The sequence below is a fragment of the Pristiophorus japonicus genome, unplaced genomic scaffold (assembly GCF_044704955.1).
Source record: "Pristiophorus japonicus isolate sPriJap1 unplaced genomic scaffold, sPriJap1.hap1 HAP1_SCAFFOLD_445, whole genome shotgun sequence".
Classification (NCBI taxonomy): Eukaryota; Metazoa; Chordata; class Chondrichthyes; family Pristiophoridae; genus Pristiophorus; species Pristiophorus japonicus.
The window spans coordinates 144,284-163,173 of NW_027254347.1; the positions used below are offsets into that span (position 1 = coordinate 144,284).

Below are 18,890 nucleotides of genomic sequence, written 5' to 3' on the forward strand. Positions count from 1 at the left end.
GGAAGGGAGGAGGAGGGGGTGGGGGGAAGGGAGGGAAGTTTAGAGCTTCCTGGGGGGAGGGGGGAGGGGAGGAGAGTGAGGGGGGGAGGGAGAGAGGGGGGGAGAGGGAGGGGGAGAGGGAGAGAGAGGGGGAGGGAGAGAGTGAGAGAGAGGGGGAGGGAGAGAGTGAGGGTGAGAGAGAGGGGGAGAGGCAGGGGAGAGGGGGAGGGAGAGAGAGGGAGGGGGAGAGGGGAGGGGGAGGGAGAAGAATAGGGGACGGAGAGCAGGGAGGGGAGGGAGAGAGAGGGGAGAGAGAGGGGGGAGAGAGGGGGAGGGAGAGGGGGCGAGATAAGGGAGGGGAGAGAGGGAAGTGGTGGGGGAGGAGAGGATGGTGATAGAGAGGGGGAGGGGAGAAAGAGAGGGAGAGAGGGGAGGGGGGGAGAGAGAGAGACAGGGGGAGGGGGAGGGAGTGGGGCGAGAAAGGATAGGGGGAGAGGGGGAGGGGGAGGGGGAGTGAGAGGGGGAGGGGAGAGAGAGGGGGAGAGAGAGAGAAAGTGGAGGAGAGGGGAGAGGTGGAGAGAGAGATGGTTACAGAGATAGGGAGGGGTGTAGGGGCTGGAGGAGGTTACAGAGATAGGGAGGGGTGTAGGGGCTGGAGGAGGTTACAGAGATAGGGAGGGGTGTATGGGCTAGAGGAGGTTACAGAGATAGGGAGGGGTGTTGGGGCTGTAGGGATTTGAAAGCCAGGATGAGAATTTTAAAATGGAGGCGTTGCTGGACTGGGAGCCAATGTAGTTCGGTGAGCACAGGGGGTGAGCGGGACTCGGTGCGAGTTAGGATACGGGGGCAGTGAGGGTTCGGGATGAGCTGAAGTTTAGGGAGGGTTGGGATAATTCGGTGTCTGGAGGTAACTGAGGTACAGGGGTGAGGGTTTCTGCAGTGGATGAGCTGAGGGAGGGTAGAGACGGGCGACGTTACGGAGGTGGAAATAGGTGGTCTTGGTTTATAGGAAGAGTGGGCTTCTTGTTGAGGTAATGGGTGGGGGTGATTCCCAATGAAAATCAACGCCACTGAGGGGTGGAGAGGGAGGAACGATTAGCAGAAGGGAAGGGCCAATTAACGAGCCGGTTACCTTGGTTACAGAGTAGGCCCGTGAAGCCTGGGGTACAGTTACATCGCCCACTGACATGATGGCAATGGCTGCTGGTGTGGACACATTTCGGACATGTTTGACTGCATTGGTAGCCATAGTAACCAGGAATGCATGCTGTAGAGACAAAAAGGACAAAAAGTTAATGTAAGTGGAAGTCAGTGTTAAATATCAAACAGCGAGTCGATGGTCGTACATGGGGGAACCGGGGGGCGGGGGGCGTGGAGGGGCTAACCATCAATGGGTAGCATTCTGACCTCGAAGTGGGTTCGAGTCCCCGCTCCAGAGACTTGAACCCAAATTCCAGGCCAACACTCCCAGTACCAGGGCTGAGGGAGCGCCGCACTGTCGGGGGGGCGGTACTGAGGGAGCACCGCACTGTCGGGGGGGCGGTACTGAGGGAGTGCCGCACTGTCGGAGGGGCAGTACTGAGGGAGTGCCGCACTGTCGGGGGGGCGGTACTGAGGGAGCGCCGCACTGTCAGAGGGACAGTACTGAGGGAGCGCCGCACTGTCGGTGGGGCGGTACTGAGGGAGTGCCGCACTGTCAGAGGGACAGTACTGAGGGAGCGCCGCACTGTCGGAGGGGCAGTACTGAGGGAGTGCTGCACTGTCGGAGGGGCAGTACTGAGGGAGTGCCGCACTGTCGGAGGGGCGGTACTGAGGTAGCGCCGCACTGTCAGAGGGACGGTACTGAGGGAGCGCCGCACTGTCGGAGGGGCGGTACTGAGGGAGCGCCGCACTGTCGGAGGGGCGGTACTGAGGGAGTGCTGCACTGTCGGAGGGGCAGTACTGAGGGAGCGCCGCACTGTCGGAGGGACAGTACTGAGGGAGCGCCGCACTGTCGGAGGGTCAGTACAAAGGGAGCGACGCACTGTCGGAGGGACAGTACTGAGGGAGCGCCGCACTGTCGGAGGGGCAGTACTGAGGGAACGCCGCACTGTCGGAGGGGCAGTACTGAGGGAGCGCCGCACTGTCGGAGGGACAGTACTGAGGGAGCGCCGCACTGTCGGAGCGACAGTACTGAGGGAGCGCCGCACTGTCGGAGGGGCAGTACTGAGGGAGCGCTGCACTGTCGGAGGGGCAGTGCTGAGGGACCGCCGCACTGTCGGAGGGGCACAGAGACAGAGAGACACAGGAACACAGGGACACAGGGACACTGGGAGACAGGAACACAGAGATACAGAGATACAGGGACACAGAGACACAGGGACACAGGAACACAGAGATACAGAGACACAGGGACACAGAGACACAGGGACACAGGGACACAGGGACACAGGAACACAGGGACACAGAGACACAGGGACACAGGAACACAGAGATACAGAGACACAGGGACACAGAGACACAGGGACACAGGAACACAGGGACACAGAGACACAGAAACACAGGGACACAGGAACACAGAGACACAGAGACACAGAGACACAGGAACACAGAGACAAAGGGACACAGAGACACAGGGACACAGGAACACAGAGATACAGGGACACAGGGACACAGAGACACAGAGACACAGGGACACAGAGACACAGGGACACAGGAACACAAGGACACAGGGACACAGGGACACAGAGACACAGGAACACAGGGACACAGAGACACAGGGACACAGGGACACAGAGACACAGGGACACAGAGACACAGGGACACAGAGACACAGGGACACAAGAACACAGGGACACAGGAACACAAGAACACAGAGACACAGGGACACAGGAACACAGGGACACAGGGACACAGGAACACAGGAACACAGACACAGGCACACAGCAACACAGGAACACAGACACAGGGACACAGGAACACAGACACAGGGACACAGGAACACAGAGATACAGAGACACAGGAACACAGGGACGCAGGGACACAGGGACACGGGGACACAGGAACACAGGGACACAGAGATACAGAGACACAGGGACACAGGGAGACAGAGATACAGGAACACAGGGACACAGGGACACAGGAACACAAGAACACAGAGACACAGGGACACAGGAACACAGGGACACAGGGACACAGGAACACATGAACACAGACACAGGGACACAGGAACACAGACACAGGGACACAGGAACACAGAGATACAGAGACACAGGAACACAGGGACACAGGGACACGGGGACACGGGGACACAGGGACACAGAGATACAGAGACACAGGGACACAGAGACACAGAGACACAGGGACACAGGGACACAGACACACAGGAACACAGACACAGGGACACAGGAACACAGACACAGGGACACAGGAACACAGGAACACAGAGATACAGAGATACATGGACACAGGGACACAGGAACACAGGAACACAGAGATACAGAGACACGGGAACACAGGGACACAGGAACACAGAGATACAGAGACACAGGGACACAGGAACATAGGAACACAGAGACACAGGGACACAGGAACACAGGGACACAGGGTCACTGGAACACAGAGATACAGGAACACAGGGACACAGGAACACAGGAACACAGGAACACAGGGACACAGGGACACAGGGACACAAGAACACAGGAACACAGAGACACAGGAACACAGGGACACCGGGACACAGGGACACAGGGACACAGAGACACCGGGACACAGAGACACCGGGACACAGGAACACAGGGACACAGGAACACTAGGGACACAGAGACACCGGGACACAGGGACACAGGAACACAGAGATACAGAGATACAGAGACACAGGGACACAGGAACACAGGAACACAGAGACACACAGACACAGGGAGACAGGAACACAGGAACACAGAGACACACAGACACAGGGACACAGGAACACAGGAACACAGAGACACAGGGACACAGAGATGCAGAGACACAGAGACACACAGACACAGGGACACAGAGATGCAGAGACACAGAGACACACAGACACAGGGACACAGAGATGCAGAGACACAGAGACACACAGACACAGGGACACACAGACATAGGAACACAGAGACACAGAGAGACAGAGAGACAGAGACACAGGGACACAGGGACACAGGAACACAGACACAGGGACACAGGAACACAGACACAGGGACACAGGAACACAGGAACACAGAGATACAGAGACACAGGAACACAGGGACACAGGAACACAGGGACACATGGACACAGAGATACATGGACACAGGGACACAGGAACACAGGAACACAGAGATACAGAGACACGGAACACAGGGACACAGAAACACAGGGACACAGGGACACAGGAACACAGGGACACAGGAACACAGGAACACAGGGACACAGGGTCACTGGAACACAGAGATACAGGAACACAGGGACACAGGAACACAGGAACACAGAGACACTTGGACACTTGGACACAGGGACACAGGGACACAGGGACACAGAGACACAGGTACACAGGGACACAGGAACACAGAGATACAGAGACACAGGAACACAGGGACGCAGGGACACAGGAACACAGGGACACAGAGACACAGAGACACAGGGACACAGGGACACAGAGACACAGGGACACAGGAACACAGGAACACAGAGATACAGAGACACAGGGACACAAGAACACAGAGACACAGGGACACAGGAACACAGAGATACAGAGACACACGGACACAGGGACACAGGAACACAGACACAGGGACACAGGAACACAGGAACACAGACACAGGGACACAGACACAGGAACATAGACACAGAGACACAGGAACACAGAGATACAGAGACACAGGAACACAGGGACGCAGGGACACAGGAACACAGGAACACAGGGACACAGAGACACAGAGACACAGGGACACAGAGACACAGAGACACAGGAACACAGGGACGCAGGGACACAGGAACACAGGAACACAGGGACGCAGAGACACAGAGACACAGGAACACAGAGATACAGAGACACAGGGACACAGAGACACAGAGACACAGAGACACCGGGACACAGGGACACAGAGATACAGAATCACAGGGACACAGGGACACAGGAACACAGAGACACAGAGACACAGGGACACAGGGACACAGAGATACAGAGACACAGGGACACAAGAACACAGAGACACAGGGACACAGGAACACAGAGACACAGAGACACAGAGACACAGAGACACAGGGACACAGGGACACAGAGACAGAGACACAGGGACACAGGGACACAGAGATACAGAGACACAGGGACACAAGAACGCAGAGACACAGGGACACAGGAACACAGAGACACAGAGACACAGAGACACAGAGACACAGAGACACAGGGACACAGGGACACAGAGACAGAGACACAGGGACACAGAAACACAGAGACACACAGAGACACAGGGATACAGGGAAACAGAGACACAGGAACACAGGTACACAGGGACACAGGGACACAGACACAGGGACACAGGGACACAGGGACACAGAGACACCGGGACACAGAGACACCGGGACACAGGAACACAGGGACACAGGAACACTAGGGACACAGAGACACCGGGACACAGGGACACAGGAACACAGAGATACAGAGATACAGAGACACAGGGACACAGGAACACAGGAACACAGAGACACACAGACACAGGGAGACAGGAACACAGGAACACAGAGACACACAGACACAGGGACACAGGAACACAGGAACACAGAGACACAGGGACACAGAGATGCAGAGACACAGAGACACACAGACACAGGGACACAGAGATGCAGAGACACAGAGACACACAGACACAGGGACACAGAGATGCAGAGACACAGAGACACACAGACACAGGGACACACAGACATAGGAACACAGAGACACAGAGAGACAGAGAGACAGAGACACAGGGACACAGGGACACAGGAACACAGACACAGGGACACAGGAACACAGACACAGGGACACAGGAACACAGGAACACAGAGATACAGAGACACAGGAACACAGGGACACAGGAACACAGGGACACATGGACACAGAGATACATGGACACAGGGACACAGGAACACAGGAACACAGAGATACAGAGACACGGAACACAGGGACACAGAAACACAGGGACACAGGGACACAGGAACACAGGGACACAGGAACACAGGAACACAGGGACACAGGGTCACTGGAACACAGAGATACAGGAACACAGGGACACAGGAACACAGGAACACAGAGACACTTGGACACTTGGACACAGGGACACAGGGACACAGGGACACAGAGACACAGGTACACAGGGACACAGGAACACAGAGATACAGAGACACAGGAACACAGGGACGCAGGGACACAGGAACACAGGGACACAGAGACACAGAGACACAGGGACACAGGGACACAGAGACACAGGGACACAGGAACACAGGAACACAGAGATACAGAGACACAGGGACACAAGAACACAGAGACACAGGGACACAGGAACACAGAGATACAGAGACACACGGACACAGGGACACAGGAACACAGACACAGGGACACAGGAACACAGGAACACAGACACAGGGACACAGACACAGGAACATAGACACAGAGACACAGGAACACAGAGATACAGAGACACAGGAACACAGGGACGCAGGGACACAGGAACACAGGAACACAGGGACACAGAGACACAGAGACACAGGGACACAGAGACACAGAGACACAGGAACACAGGGACGCAGGGACACAGGAACACAGGAACACAGGGACGCAGAGACACAGAGACACAGGAACACAGAGATACAGAGACACAGGGACACAGAGACACAGAGACACAGAGACACCGGGACACAGGGACACAGAGATACAGAATCACAGGGACACAGGGACACAGGAACACAGAGACACAGAGACACAGGGACACAGGGACACAGAGATACAGAGACACAGGGACACAAGAACACAGAGACACAGGGACACAGGAACACAGAGACACAGAGACACAGAGACACAGAGACACAGGGACACAGGGACACAGAGACAGAGACACAGGGACACAGGAACACAGAGACACAGAGACACAGGGACACAGGGACACAGAGATACAGAGACACAGGGACACAAGAACGCAGAGACACAGGGACACAGGAACACAGAGACACAGAGACACAGAGACACAGAGACACAGAGACACAGGGACACAGGGACACAGAGACAGAGACACAGGGACACAGAAACACAGAGACACACAGAGACACAGGGATACAGGGAAACAGAGACACAGGAACACAGGTACACAGGGACACAGGGACACAGACACAGGGACACAGGGACACAGACACAGGGACACAGGAACACAGGAATACAGAGATACAGAGACACAGGAACACAGGGACACTGGAACACAGGGACACATGGACACAGAGATACATGGACACAGGAACACAGGAACACAGAAATACAGAGACACGGGAACACAGGGACACAGGAACACAGAGTTACAGAGACACAGCAACACAGGGACACAGGGACACAGAGACACAGGGACACAGGAACACAGGGACACAGAGTCACTGGAACACAGAGATACAGGAACACGGGGACACAGGAACACAGGAACACAGAGACACATGGACACTTGGACACAGGGACACAGGGACACAGGAACACAGGGACACAGAGACACAGGTACACAGGGACACAGGAACACAGAGATACAGAGACAAAGGGACACAGGAACACAGAGATACAGAGACACCGGGACACAGGAACACAGGGACACAGGAACACAGGGACACAGGAATACAGAGATACAGAGACACAGGGACACAGGAACACAGAGACACAGGAACACAGGGACACAGGAACACAGAGATACAGAGACACCGGGACACAGGAACACAGGGACACAGGGACACAGAGACACCGGGACACAGGAACACAGGGACACAGGGACACAGGAACACAGGGACACAGGAACACAGAGATACAGAGACACAGGGACACAGGAACACAGAGACACAGGAACACAGGGACACAGGAACACAGAGATACAGAGACACCGGGACACAGGAACACAGGGACACAGGGACACAGAGACACCGGGACACAGGAACACAGGGACACAGGGACACAGGGACACAGGGACACAGGAACACAAGGAACACAGGGACACAGGAACACAGAGATACAGAGACACCGGGACACAGGAACACAGGGGCACAGGGGCACAGGGACACAGAGACACCGGGACACAGGAACACAGAGATACAGAGACACAGGGACACAGGAACACAGGAACACAGAGACACAGGAACACAGGGACACAGGAACACAGAGATACAGAGACACAGGGATACAGGAACACAGGAACACAGGAACACAGAGACACAGGAACACATAGATACAGAGACACAGGAACACAGGGACACAGGAACACAGGGACACAGGAACACAGAGATACAGAGACACAGGGACACAGGAACACAGGAACACAGGAACACAGAGACACAGGGACACAGGAACACAGGAACACAGGAATACAGAGACACAGGGACACAGGAACACAGGAACACAGGAACACAGAGACACAGGGACACAGGAACACAGGAACACAGGAATACAGAGACACAGGGACACAGAGACACAGGGACACAGGAACACAGAGATACAGAGACACCGGGACACAGGAACACAGGAACACAGGGACACAGGGACACAGGGACACAGGAACACAGAGATACAGAGATACAGAGACACAGGGACACAGGAACACAGGAACACAGGGACACAGGGACACAGGGACACAGAGATACAGAGACACAGGGACACAAGAACGCAGAGACACAGGGACACAGGAACACAGAGACACAGAGACACAGAGACACAGAGACACAGAGACACAGGGACACAGGGACACAGAGACAGAGACACAGGGACACAGAAACACAGAGACACACAGAGACACAGGGATACAGGGAAACAGAGACACAGGAACACAGGTACACAGGGACACAGGGACACAGACACAGGGACACAGGGACACAGACACAGGGACACAGGAACACAGGAATACAGAGATACAGAGACACAGGAACACAGGGACACTGGAACACAGGGACACATGGACACAGAGATACATGGACACAGGAACACAGGAACACAGAAATACAGAGACACGGGAACACAGGGACACAGGAACACAGAGTTACAGAGACACAGCAACACAGGGACACAGGGACACAGAGACACAGGGACACAGGAACACAGGGACACAGAGTCACTGGAACACAGAGATACAGGAACACGGGGACACAGGAACACAGGAACACAGAGACACATGGACACTTGGACACAGGGACACAGGGACACAGGAACACAGGGACACAGAGACACAGGTACACAGGGACACAGGAACACAGAGATACAGAGACAAAGGGACACAGGAACACAGAGATACAGAGACACCGGGACACAGGAACACAGGGACACAGGAACACAGGGACACAGGAATACAGAGATACAGAGACACAGGGACACAGGAACACAGAGACACAGGAACACAGGGACACAGGAACACAGAGATATAGAGACACCGGGACACAGGAACACAGGGACACAGGGACACAGAGACACCGGGACACAGGAACACAGGGACACAGGGACACAGGAACACAGGGACACAGGAACACAGAGATACAGAGACACAGGGACACAGGAACACAGAGACACAGGAACACAGGGACACAGGAACACAGAGATACAGAGACACCGGGACACAGGAACACAGGGACACAGGGACACAGAGACACCGGGACACAGGAACACAGGGACACAGGGACACAGGGACACAGGGACACAGGAACACAAGGAACACAGGGACACAGGAACACAGAGATACAGAGACACCGGGACACAGGAACACAGGGGCACAGGGGCACAGGGACACAGAGACACCGGGACACAGGAACACAGGGACACAGGGACACAGAGACACCGGGACACAGGAACACAGGGACACAGGGACACAGGGACACAGGGACACAGGAACACAAGGAACACAGGGACACAGGAACACAGAGATACAGAGACACCGGGACACAGGAACACAGGGGCACAGGGGCACAGGGACACAGAGACACCGGGACACAGGAACACAGAGATACAGAGACACAGGGACACAGGAACACAGGAACACAGAGACACAGGAACACAGGGACACAGGAACACAGAGATACAGAGACACAGGGATACAGGAACACAGGAACACAGGAACACAGAGACACAGGAACACATAGATACAGAGACACAGGAACACAGGGACACAGGAACACAGGGACACAGGAACACAGAGATACAGAGACACAGGGACACAGGAACACAGGAACACAGGAACACAGAGACACAGGGACACAGGAACACAGGAACACAGGAATAAAGAGAGACAGGGACACAGGAACACAGGAACACAGGAACATAGAGACACAGGGACACAGGAACACAGGAATACAGAGACACAGGGACACAGAGACACAGGGACACAGGAACACAGAGATACAGAGACACCGGGACACAGGAACACAGGAACACAGGGACACAGGGACACAGGGACACAGGAACACAGAGATACAGAGACACAGGGACACAGGAACACAGGAACACAGGGACACAGGAACACAGAGATGCAGAGACACAGGGACACACGGACACAGAAACACAGAGATACAGGAACACAGGGACACATGGGCACAAAGATACAGAGACACAGGGACACAGGAACACAGAGACACAGGGACACAGGAACACAGGGACACAGGGTCACTGGAACACAGAGATAAAGGAACACAGGGACACAGGAACACAGGAACACAGAGACACAGGGACACTTGGACACAGGGACACAGGAACACAGGAACACAGGGACACAGAGACACAGGTACACAGGCACACAGGAACACAGAGACACAGGAACACAGGAACACAGGGACACAGGAACACAGAGATACAGAGACACAGGAACACAGGGACGCAGGGACACAGGAATACAGAGACACAGGGACACAGGAACACAGGGACACAGGAACACAGAGATACAGGGACACAGGAACACAGGAACACAGAGATACAGAGACACAGAGACACAGGAACACAGGGACACAGGGACACAGAGACACAGAGACACAGAGACACAGAGACACAGAGACACAGAAACACAGGGGCACAGGAACACAGGGACACAGGGACACAGGAACACAGGAACACAGAGACACAGGAACACAGGGACACCGGGACACCGGGACACAGGGACACCGGGACACAGGGACACAGGGACACAGAGACACCGGGACACAGAGACACCGGGACACAGGAACACAGGGACACAGGGACACAGGAACACAGGGACACAGAGACACCGGGACACAGGAACACTGGGACACAGGGACACAGGAACACAGAGAGACAGGGACACAGGAACACAGGGACACAGAGACACAGGGACACAGGGACACAGAGACACCGGGACACAGAGACACCGGGACACAGGAACACAGGGACACAGGGACACAGGAACACAGGGACACAGAGACACCGGGACACTGGGACACAGGGACACAGGAACACAGAGATACAGGGACACAGGAACACAGGAACACAGAGACACAGGAACACAGAGACATAGAGACACACAGACACAGGGACACAGGGACACAGGAACACAGTGACACAGGGACACAGAGATGCAGAGACACAGAGACACACAGACACAGGGACACAGAGATGCAGAGACACAGAGACACACAGACACAGGGACACAGAGACACAGGAACACAGAGACACAGAGACAGAGAGACAGAGAGACAGAGACACAGGGACACAGGGACACAGGAACACAGGAACACAGACACAGGGACACAGAGATACAGAGACACAGGAACACAGGGACACAGGAACACAGGGACTCATGGACACAGAGATACATGGACACAGAGACACAGGAACACAGAGACACAGAGAGACAGAGACACAGAGACACAGGGACACAGGGACACAGAGACACAGGAACACAGGGACACAGAGACACAGAGACAGGGACACAGGGACACAGAGACACAGGAACACAGAGACACAGAGAGACAGAGACACAGAGACACAGGGATACAGGGAAACAGAGACACAGGAACACAGGTACACAGGGACACAGGGACACAGACACAGGGACACAGGAACACAGACACAGGGACACAGGGACACAGACACACAGGAACACAGACACAGGGACACAGGAACACAGGGACACTGGAACACAGGGACACATGGACACAGAGATACATGGACACAGGGACACAGGAACACAGGAACACAGAAATACAGAGACACGGGAACACAGGGACACAGGAATACAGAGATACAGAGACACAGGAACACAGGGACACTGGAACACAGGGACACATGGACACAGAGATACATGGACACAGGGACACAGGAACACAGGAACACAGAAATAGAGAGACACGGGAACACAGGGACACAGGAACACAGAGATACAGAGACACAGCAACACAGGGACACAGGAACACAGGGACACAGATTCACAGGGACACAGGAACACAGGGACACAGGGTCACTGGAACACAGAGATACAGGAACACGGGGACACAGTAACACAGGAACACAGAGACACAGGGACACTTGGACACAGGGACACAGGGACACAGGAACACAGGGACACAGAGACACAGGTACACAGGGACACAGGAACACAGAGATACAGGGACACAGGAACACAGAGATACAGAGACACTGGAACACAGAGACACAGGGACACAGGAACACAGAGACACAGGGACACAGAGACACAGAGACACAGGGACACAGAGACACAGGGACACAGGAACACAGAGATACAGAGACACCGGGACACAGGAACACAGGGACACAGGAACACAGGGACACAGGAACACAGAGATACAGAGACACAGGGACACAGGAACACAGAGACACAGGAACACAGGGACACAGGAACACAGAGATACAGAGACACCGGGACACAGGAACACAGAGACACAGGAACACAGGGACACAGGAACACAGAGATACAGAGACACCGGGACACAGGAACACAGGGACACAGGGACACAGAGACACCGGGACACAGGAACACAGGGACACAGGGACACAGGAACACAGGGACACAGGAACACAGAGATACAGAGACACAGGGACACAGGAACACAGGAACACAGAGACACAGGAACACAGGGACACAGGAACACAGAGACATCGGGACACAGGAACACAGGGACACAGGGACACAGAGACACCGCGACACAGGAACACAGGGACACAGGGACACAGGAACACAGGGACACAGGGACACAGGAACACAAGGAACACAAGGAACACAGGGACACAGGAACACAGAGATACAGAGACACCGGGACACAGGAACACAGGGATACAGGGATACAGGGACACAGAGACACCGGGACACAGGAACACAGAGATACAGAGACACAGGGACACAGGAACACAGGGACACAGGAACACAGAGATACAGAGACACAGGGACACAGGAACACAGGAACACAGGAACACAGAGACACAGGAACACAGAGATACAGAGGCACAGGAACACAGGAACACAGGGACACAGGAACACAGAGATACAGAGACACAGGGACACAGGAACACAGGAACACAGGCACACAGAGACACAGGAACACAGGGACACAGGAACACAGAGATATAGAGACACAGGGACACAGGAACACAGGAACACAGGGACACAGGAACACAGAGATGCAGAGACACAGGGACACACGGACACAGGAACACAGAGATACAGAGACACAGGGACACAGGAACACAGGAACACAGGGACACAGGAACACAGAGATGCAGAGACACAGGGACACACGGACACAGGAACACAGAGATACAGAGACACAGGGACACAGGAATTACAGGAACACAGGAATACAGAGACACAGGGACACAGGGACATAGGGACACAGGGACACAGGAACACAGAGATACAGAGACACCGGGACACAGGAACACAGGGACACAGGGACACAGGAACACAGGGACACAGGAACACAGAGATACAGAGACACCGGGACACAGGAACACAGGGACACAGGGACACAGGAACACAGGGACACAGGAACACAGAGATACAGAGACACCGGGACACAGGGACACAGGGACACAGAGACACCGGGACACAGGAACACAGGGACACAGGGACACAGGAACACAGGGACACAGGAACACAGAGATACAGAGACACAGGGACACAGGAACACAGAGACACAGGAACACAGAGATACAGAGACACCGGGACACAGGAACACAGGGACACAGGAACACAGGGACACAGGGACACAGGAACACAAGGAACACAGGGACACAGGAACACAGAGATACAGAGGCACCGGAACACAGGAACACAGGGACACAGGGACACAGAGACACAGAGACACCGGGACACAGGAACACAGAGATACAGAGACACAGGGACACAGGAACACAGGAACACAGAGACACAGAGACACAGGAACACAGGGACACAGGAACACAGAGATACGGAGACCCAGGGACACAGGAACACAGGAACACAGGAACACAGAGACACAGGAACACAGAGATACAGAGACACAGGAACACAGGGACACAGGAACACAGGGACACAGGAACACAGAGATACAGAGACACAGGGACACAGGAACACAGGAACACAGGAACACAGAGACACAGGAACACAGGGACACAGGAACACAGAGATACAGAGACACAGGGACACAGGAACACAGGAACACAGGGACACAGGAACACAGAGATGCAGAGACACAGGGACACACGGACACAGGAACACAGAGATACAGAGACACAGGGACACAGGAACACAGGAACACAGGAATACAGAGACACAGGGACACAGGGACACAGGGACACAGGAACACAGAGATACAGACACACCGGGACACAGGAACACAGGAACACAGAGACACAGGGACACAGGAACACAGGAACACAGGGACACAGGGACACAGGAACACAGGAACACAGAGATACAGAGACACAGGGACACAGGAACACAGGAACACAGGGACACAGGAACACAGAGATGCAGGACACAGGGACACACGGACACAGGAACACAGAGATACAGAGACACAGGGACACAGGAACACAGGGACACATGGACACAAAGATACAGAGACACAGGGACACAGGAACATAGGGACACAGAGACACAGGGACACAGGGACACAGGGTCACTGGAACACAGAGATAAAGGAACACAGGGACACAGGAACACAGGAACACAGGAACACAGAGACACAGGGACACTTGGACACAGGAACACAGGAACACAGGGACACAGAGACACAGGTACACAGGCACACAGGAACACAGAGACACAGGAACACAGGAACACAGGGACACAGGAACACAGAGATACAGAGACACAGGGACGCAGGGACACAGGAATTCAGAGACACAGGGACACAGGAACACAGGGACACAGGAACACAGAGATACAGAGACACAGGAACACAGGGACACAGAGACACCGGGACACGGAGACACCGGGACACAGGAACACAGGGACACAGGGACACAGGAACACAGGGACACAGAGACACCGGGACACAGGAACACTGGGACACAGGGACACAGGAACACAGAGATACAGGGACACAGGAACACAGGAACACAGAGACACAGGAACACAGAGACACAGAGACACACAGCCACAGGGACACAGGGACACAGGAACACAGGAACACAGAGACACAGGGACACAGAGATGCAGAGACACAGAGACACACAGACTCAGGGACACAGAGATGCAGAGACACAGAGACACACAGACACAGGGACACAGAGACACAGGAACACAGAGAAACAGAGAGACAGAGAGACAGAGACACAGGGACACAGGGACACAGGAACACAGACACAGGGACACAGGAACACAGACACAGGGACACAGGAACACAGGAATACAGAGATACAGGAACACAGGGACACATGGACACAGAGATACATGGACACAGGGACACAGGAACACAGGAACACAGAGATACAGAGACACGGGAACACAGGGACACAGAAACACAGGGACACAGGGACACAGGGACACAGGAACACAGGGACACAGGAACACAGGGACACAGGAACACAGGGACACAGGGTCACTGGAACACAGAGATACAGGAACACAGGGACACAGGAACACAGGAACACAGAGACACTTGGACACTTGGACACAGGGACACAGCAACATAGGAACACAGGGACACAGAGACACAGGTACACAGGGACACAGGAACACAGAGATACAGAGACGCAGGGACACAGGAACACAGGGACACAGAGACACAGAGACACAGGGACACAGGGACACAGAGACACAGGGACACAGGGACACAGGGACACAGAGACACAGGAACACAGAGACACAGGGACACAGGGACACAGGAACACAGAGACACAGGGACACAGAGACACAGGGACACAGAGACACGGGGACACAGGAACACAGAGACACAGGGACACAGGAACACAGGAACACAGAGATACAGAGACACAGGGACACAGGGACACAGGGACACAGGAACACAGGAACGCAGGAACGCAGGAACACAGAGATACAGAGACACACGGACACAGGGACACAGGAACACAGACACAGGGACACAGGAACACAGGAACACAGACACAGGGACACAGACACAGGAACATAGACACAGAGACACAGGAACACAGAGATACAGAGACACAGGAACACAGGGACGCAGGGACACAGGAACACAGGGACACAGAGACACAGAGACACAGGGACACAGAGACACAGAGACACAGGAACACAGGGACGCAGGGACACAGGAACACAGGGACGCAGAGACACAGAGACACAGGGACACAGAAATACAGAGACACAGGGACACAGAGACACAGAGACACCGGGACACAGGGACACAGAGATACAGAGACACAGGGACACAGGGACACAGGAACACAGAGACACAGAGACACAGAGACACAGGGACACAGAGATACAGAGACACAGGGACACAAGAACACAGAGACACAGGGACACAGGAACACAGAGACACAGAGACACAGAGACACAGGAACACAGGGACACAGAGACACAGAGACAGAGACACAGGGACACAGGGACACAGAGACACAGAGACACAGGAACACAGAGACACAGAGAGACAGGAACACAGGGACACAGGAACACAGAGATAAAGAGACATCGGGACACAGGAACACAGGGACACAGAGACACCGGACACATGAACACAGGGACACAGGGACACAGGAACACAGGGACACAGGAACACAGAGATACAGAGACACAGGGACACAGGAACACAGAGACACAGGAACACAGAGATACAGAGACACCGGGACACAGGAACACAGGGACACAGGAACACAGGGACACAGGGACACAGGAACACAAGGAACACAGGGACACAGGAACACAGAGATACAGAGGCACCGGAACACAGGAACACAGGGACACAGGGACACAGAGACACCGGGACACAGGAACACAGAGATACAGAGACACAGGGACACAGGAACACAGGAACACAGAGACACAGAGACACAGGAACACAGGGACACAGGAACACAGAGATACAGAGACCCAGGGACACAGGAACACAGGAACACAGGAACACAGGAACACAGAGACACAGGAACACAGAGATACAGAGACACAGGAACACAGGGACACAGGAACACAGGGACACAGGAACACAGAGATACAGAGACACAGGGACACAGGAACACAGGAACACAGGAACACAGAGACACAGGAACACAGGGACACAGGGACACAGGGACACACGGACACAGGAACACAGAGATACAGAGACACAGGGACACAGGAACACAGGAACACAGGAATACAGAGACACAGGGACACAGGGACACAGGGACACAGGAACACAGAGATACAGAGACACCGGGACACAGGAACACAGGAACACAGGAACACAGAGACACAGGGACACAGGAACACAGGAACACAGGAACACAGGAACACAGGGACACAGGGACACAGGGACACAGGAACACAGAGATACAGAGACACAGGGACACAGGAACACAGGAACACAGGGACACAGGAACACAGAGATGCAGGACACAGGGACACACGGACACAGGAACACAGAGATACAGAGACACAGGGACACAGGAACACAGGGACACATGGACACAAAGATACAGAGACACAGGGACACAGGAACATAGGGACACAGAGACACAGGGACACAGGGACACAGGGTCACTGGAACACAGAGATAAAGGAACACAGGGACACAGGAACACAGGAACACAGGAACACAGAGACACAGGGACACTTGGACACAGGGACACAGGAACACAGGAACACAGGGACACAGAGACACAGGTACACAGGAACACAGAGACACAGGAACACAGGAACACAGGGACACAGGAACACAGAGATACAGAGACACAGGAACACAGGGACGCAGGGACACAGGAATACAGAGACACAGGGACACAGGAACACAGGGACACAGGAACACAGAGATACAGAGACACAGGAACACAGGGACACAGAGACACCGGGACACGGAGACACCGGGACACAGGAACACAGGGACACAGGGACACAGGAACACAGGGACACAGAGACACCGGGACACAGGAACACTGGGACACAGGGACACAGGAACACAGAGATACAGGGACACAGGAACACAGGAACACAGAGACACAGGAACACAGAGACACAGAGACACACAGCCACAGGGACACAGGGACACAGGAACACAGGAACACAGAGACACAGGGACACAGAGATGCAGAGACACAGAGACACACA

The 18,890-nt window shown here is 54.5% G+C and overlaps 1 protein-coding gene across 1 annotated transcript in view; it reads right to left on the reverse strand.

Moving 5' to 3' along the window:
* The window catches only part of LOC139251815 (multiple epidermal growth factor-like domains protein 10), a gene marked incomplete at its 5' end in the record, with an annotated part of 196,648 nt that overhangs the window by 36,141 nt on the left and 141,617 nt on the right, over window positions 1-18,890 (reverse strand). Inside the window, one exon of the mRNA XM_070873307.1 lies at window positions 1,112-1,246. Within this exon, the coding sequence (XP_070729408.1) occupies window positions 1,112-1,246 (135 nt within the window). The remainder of the gene's footprint in view (window positions 1-1,111; window positions 1,247-18,890) is intronic.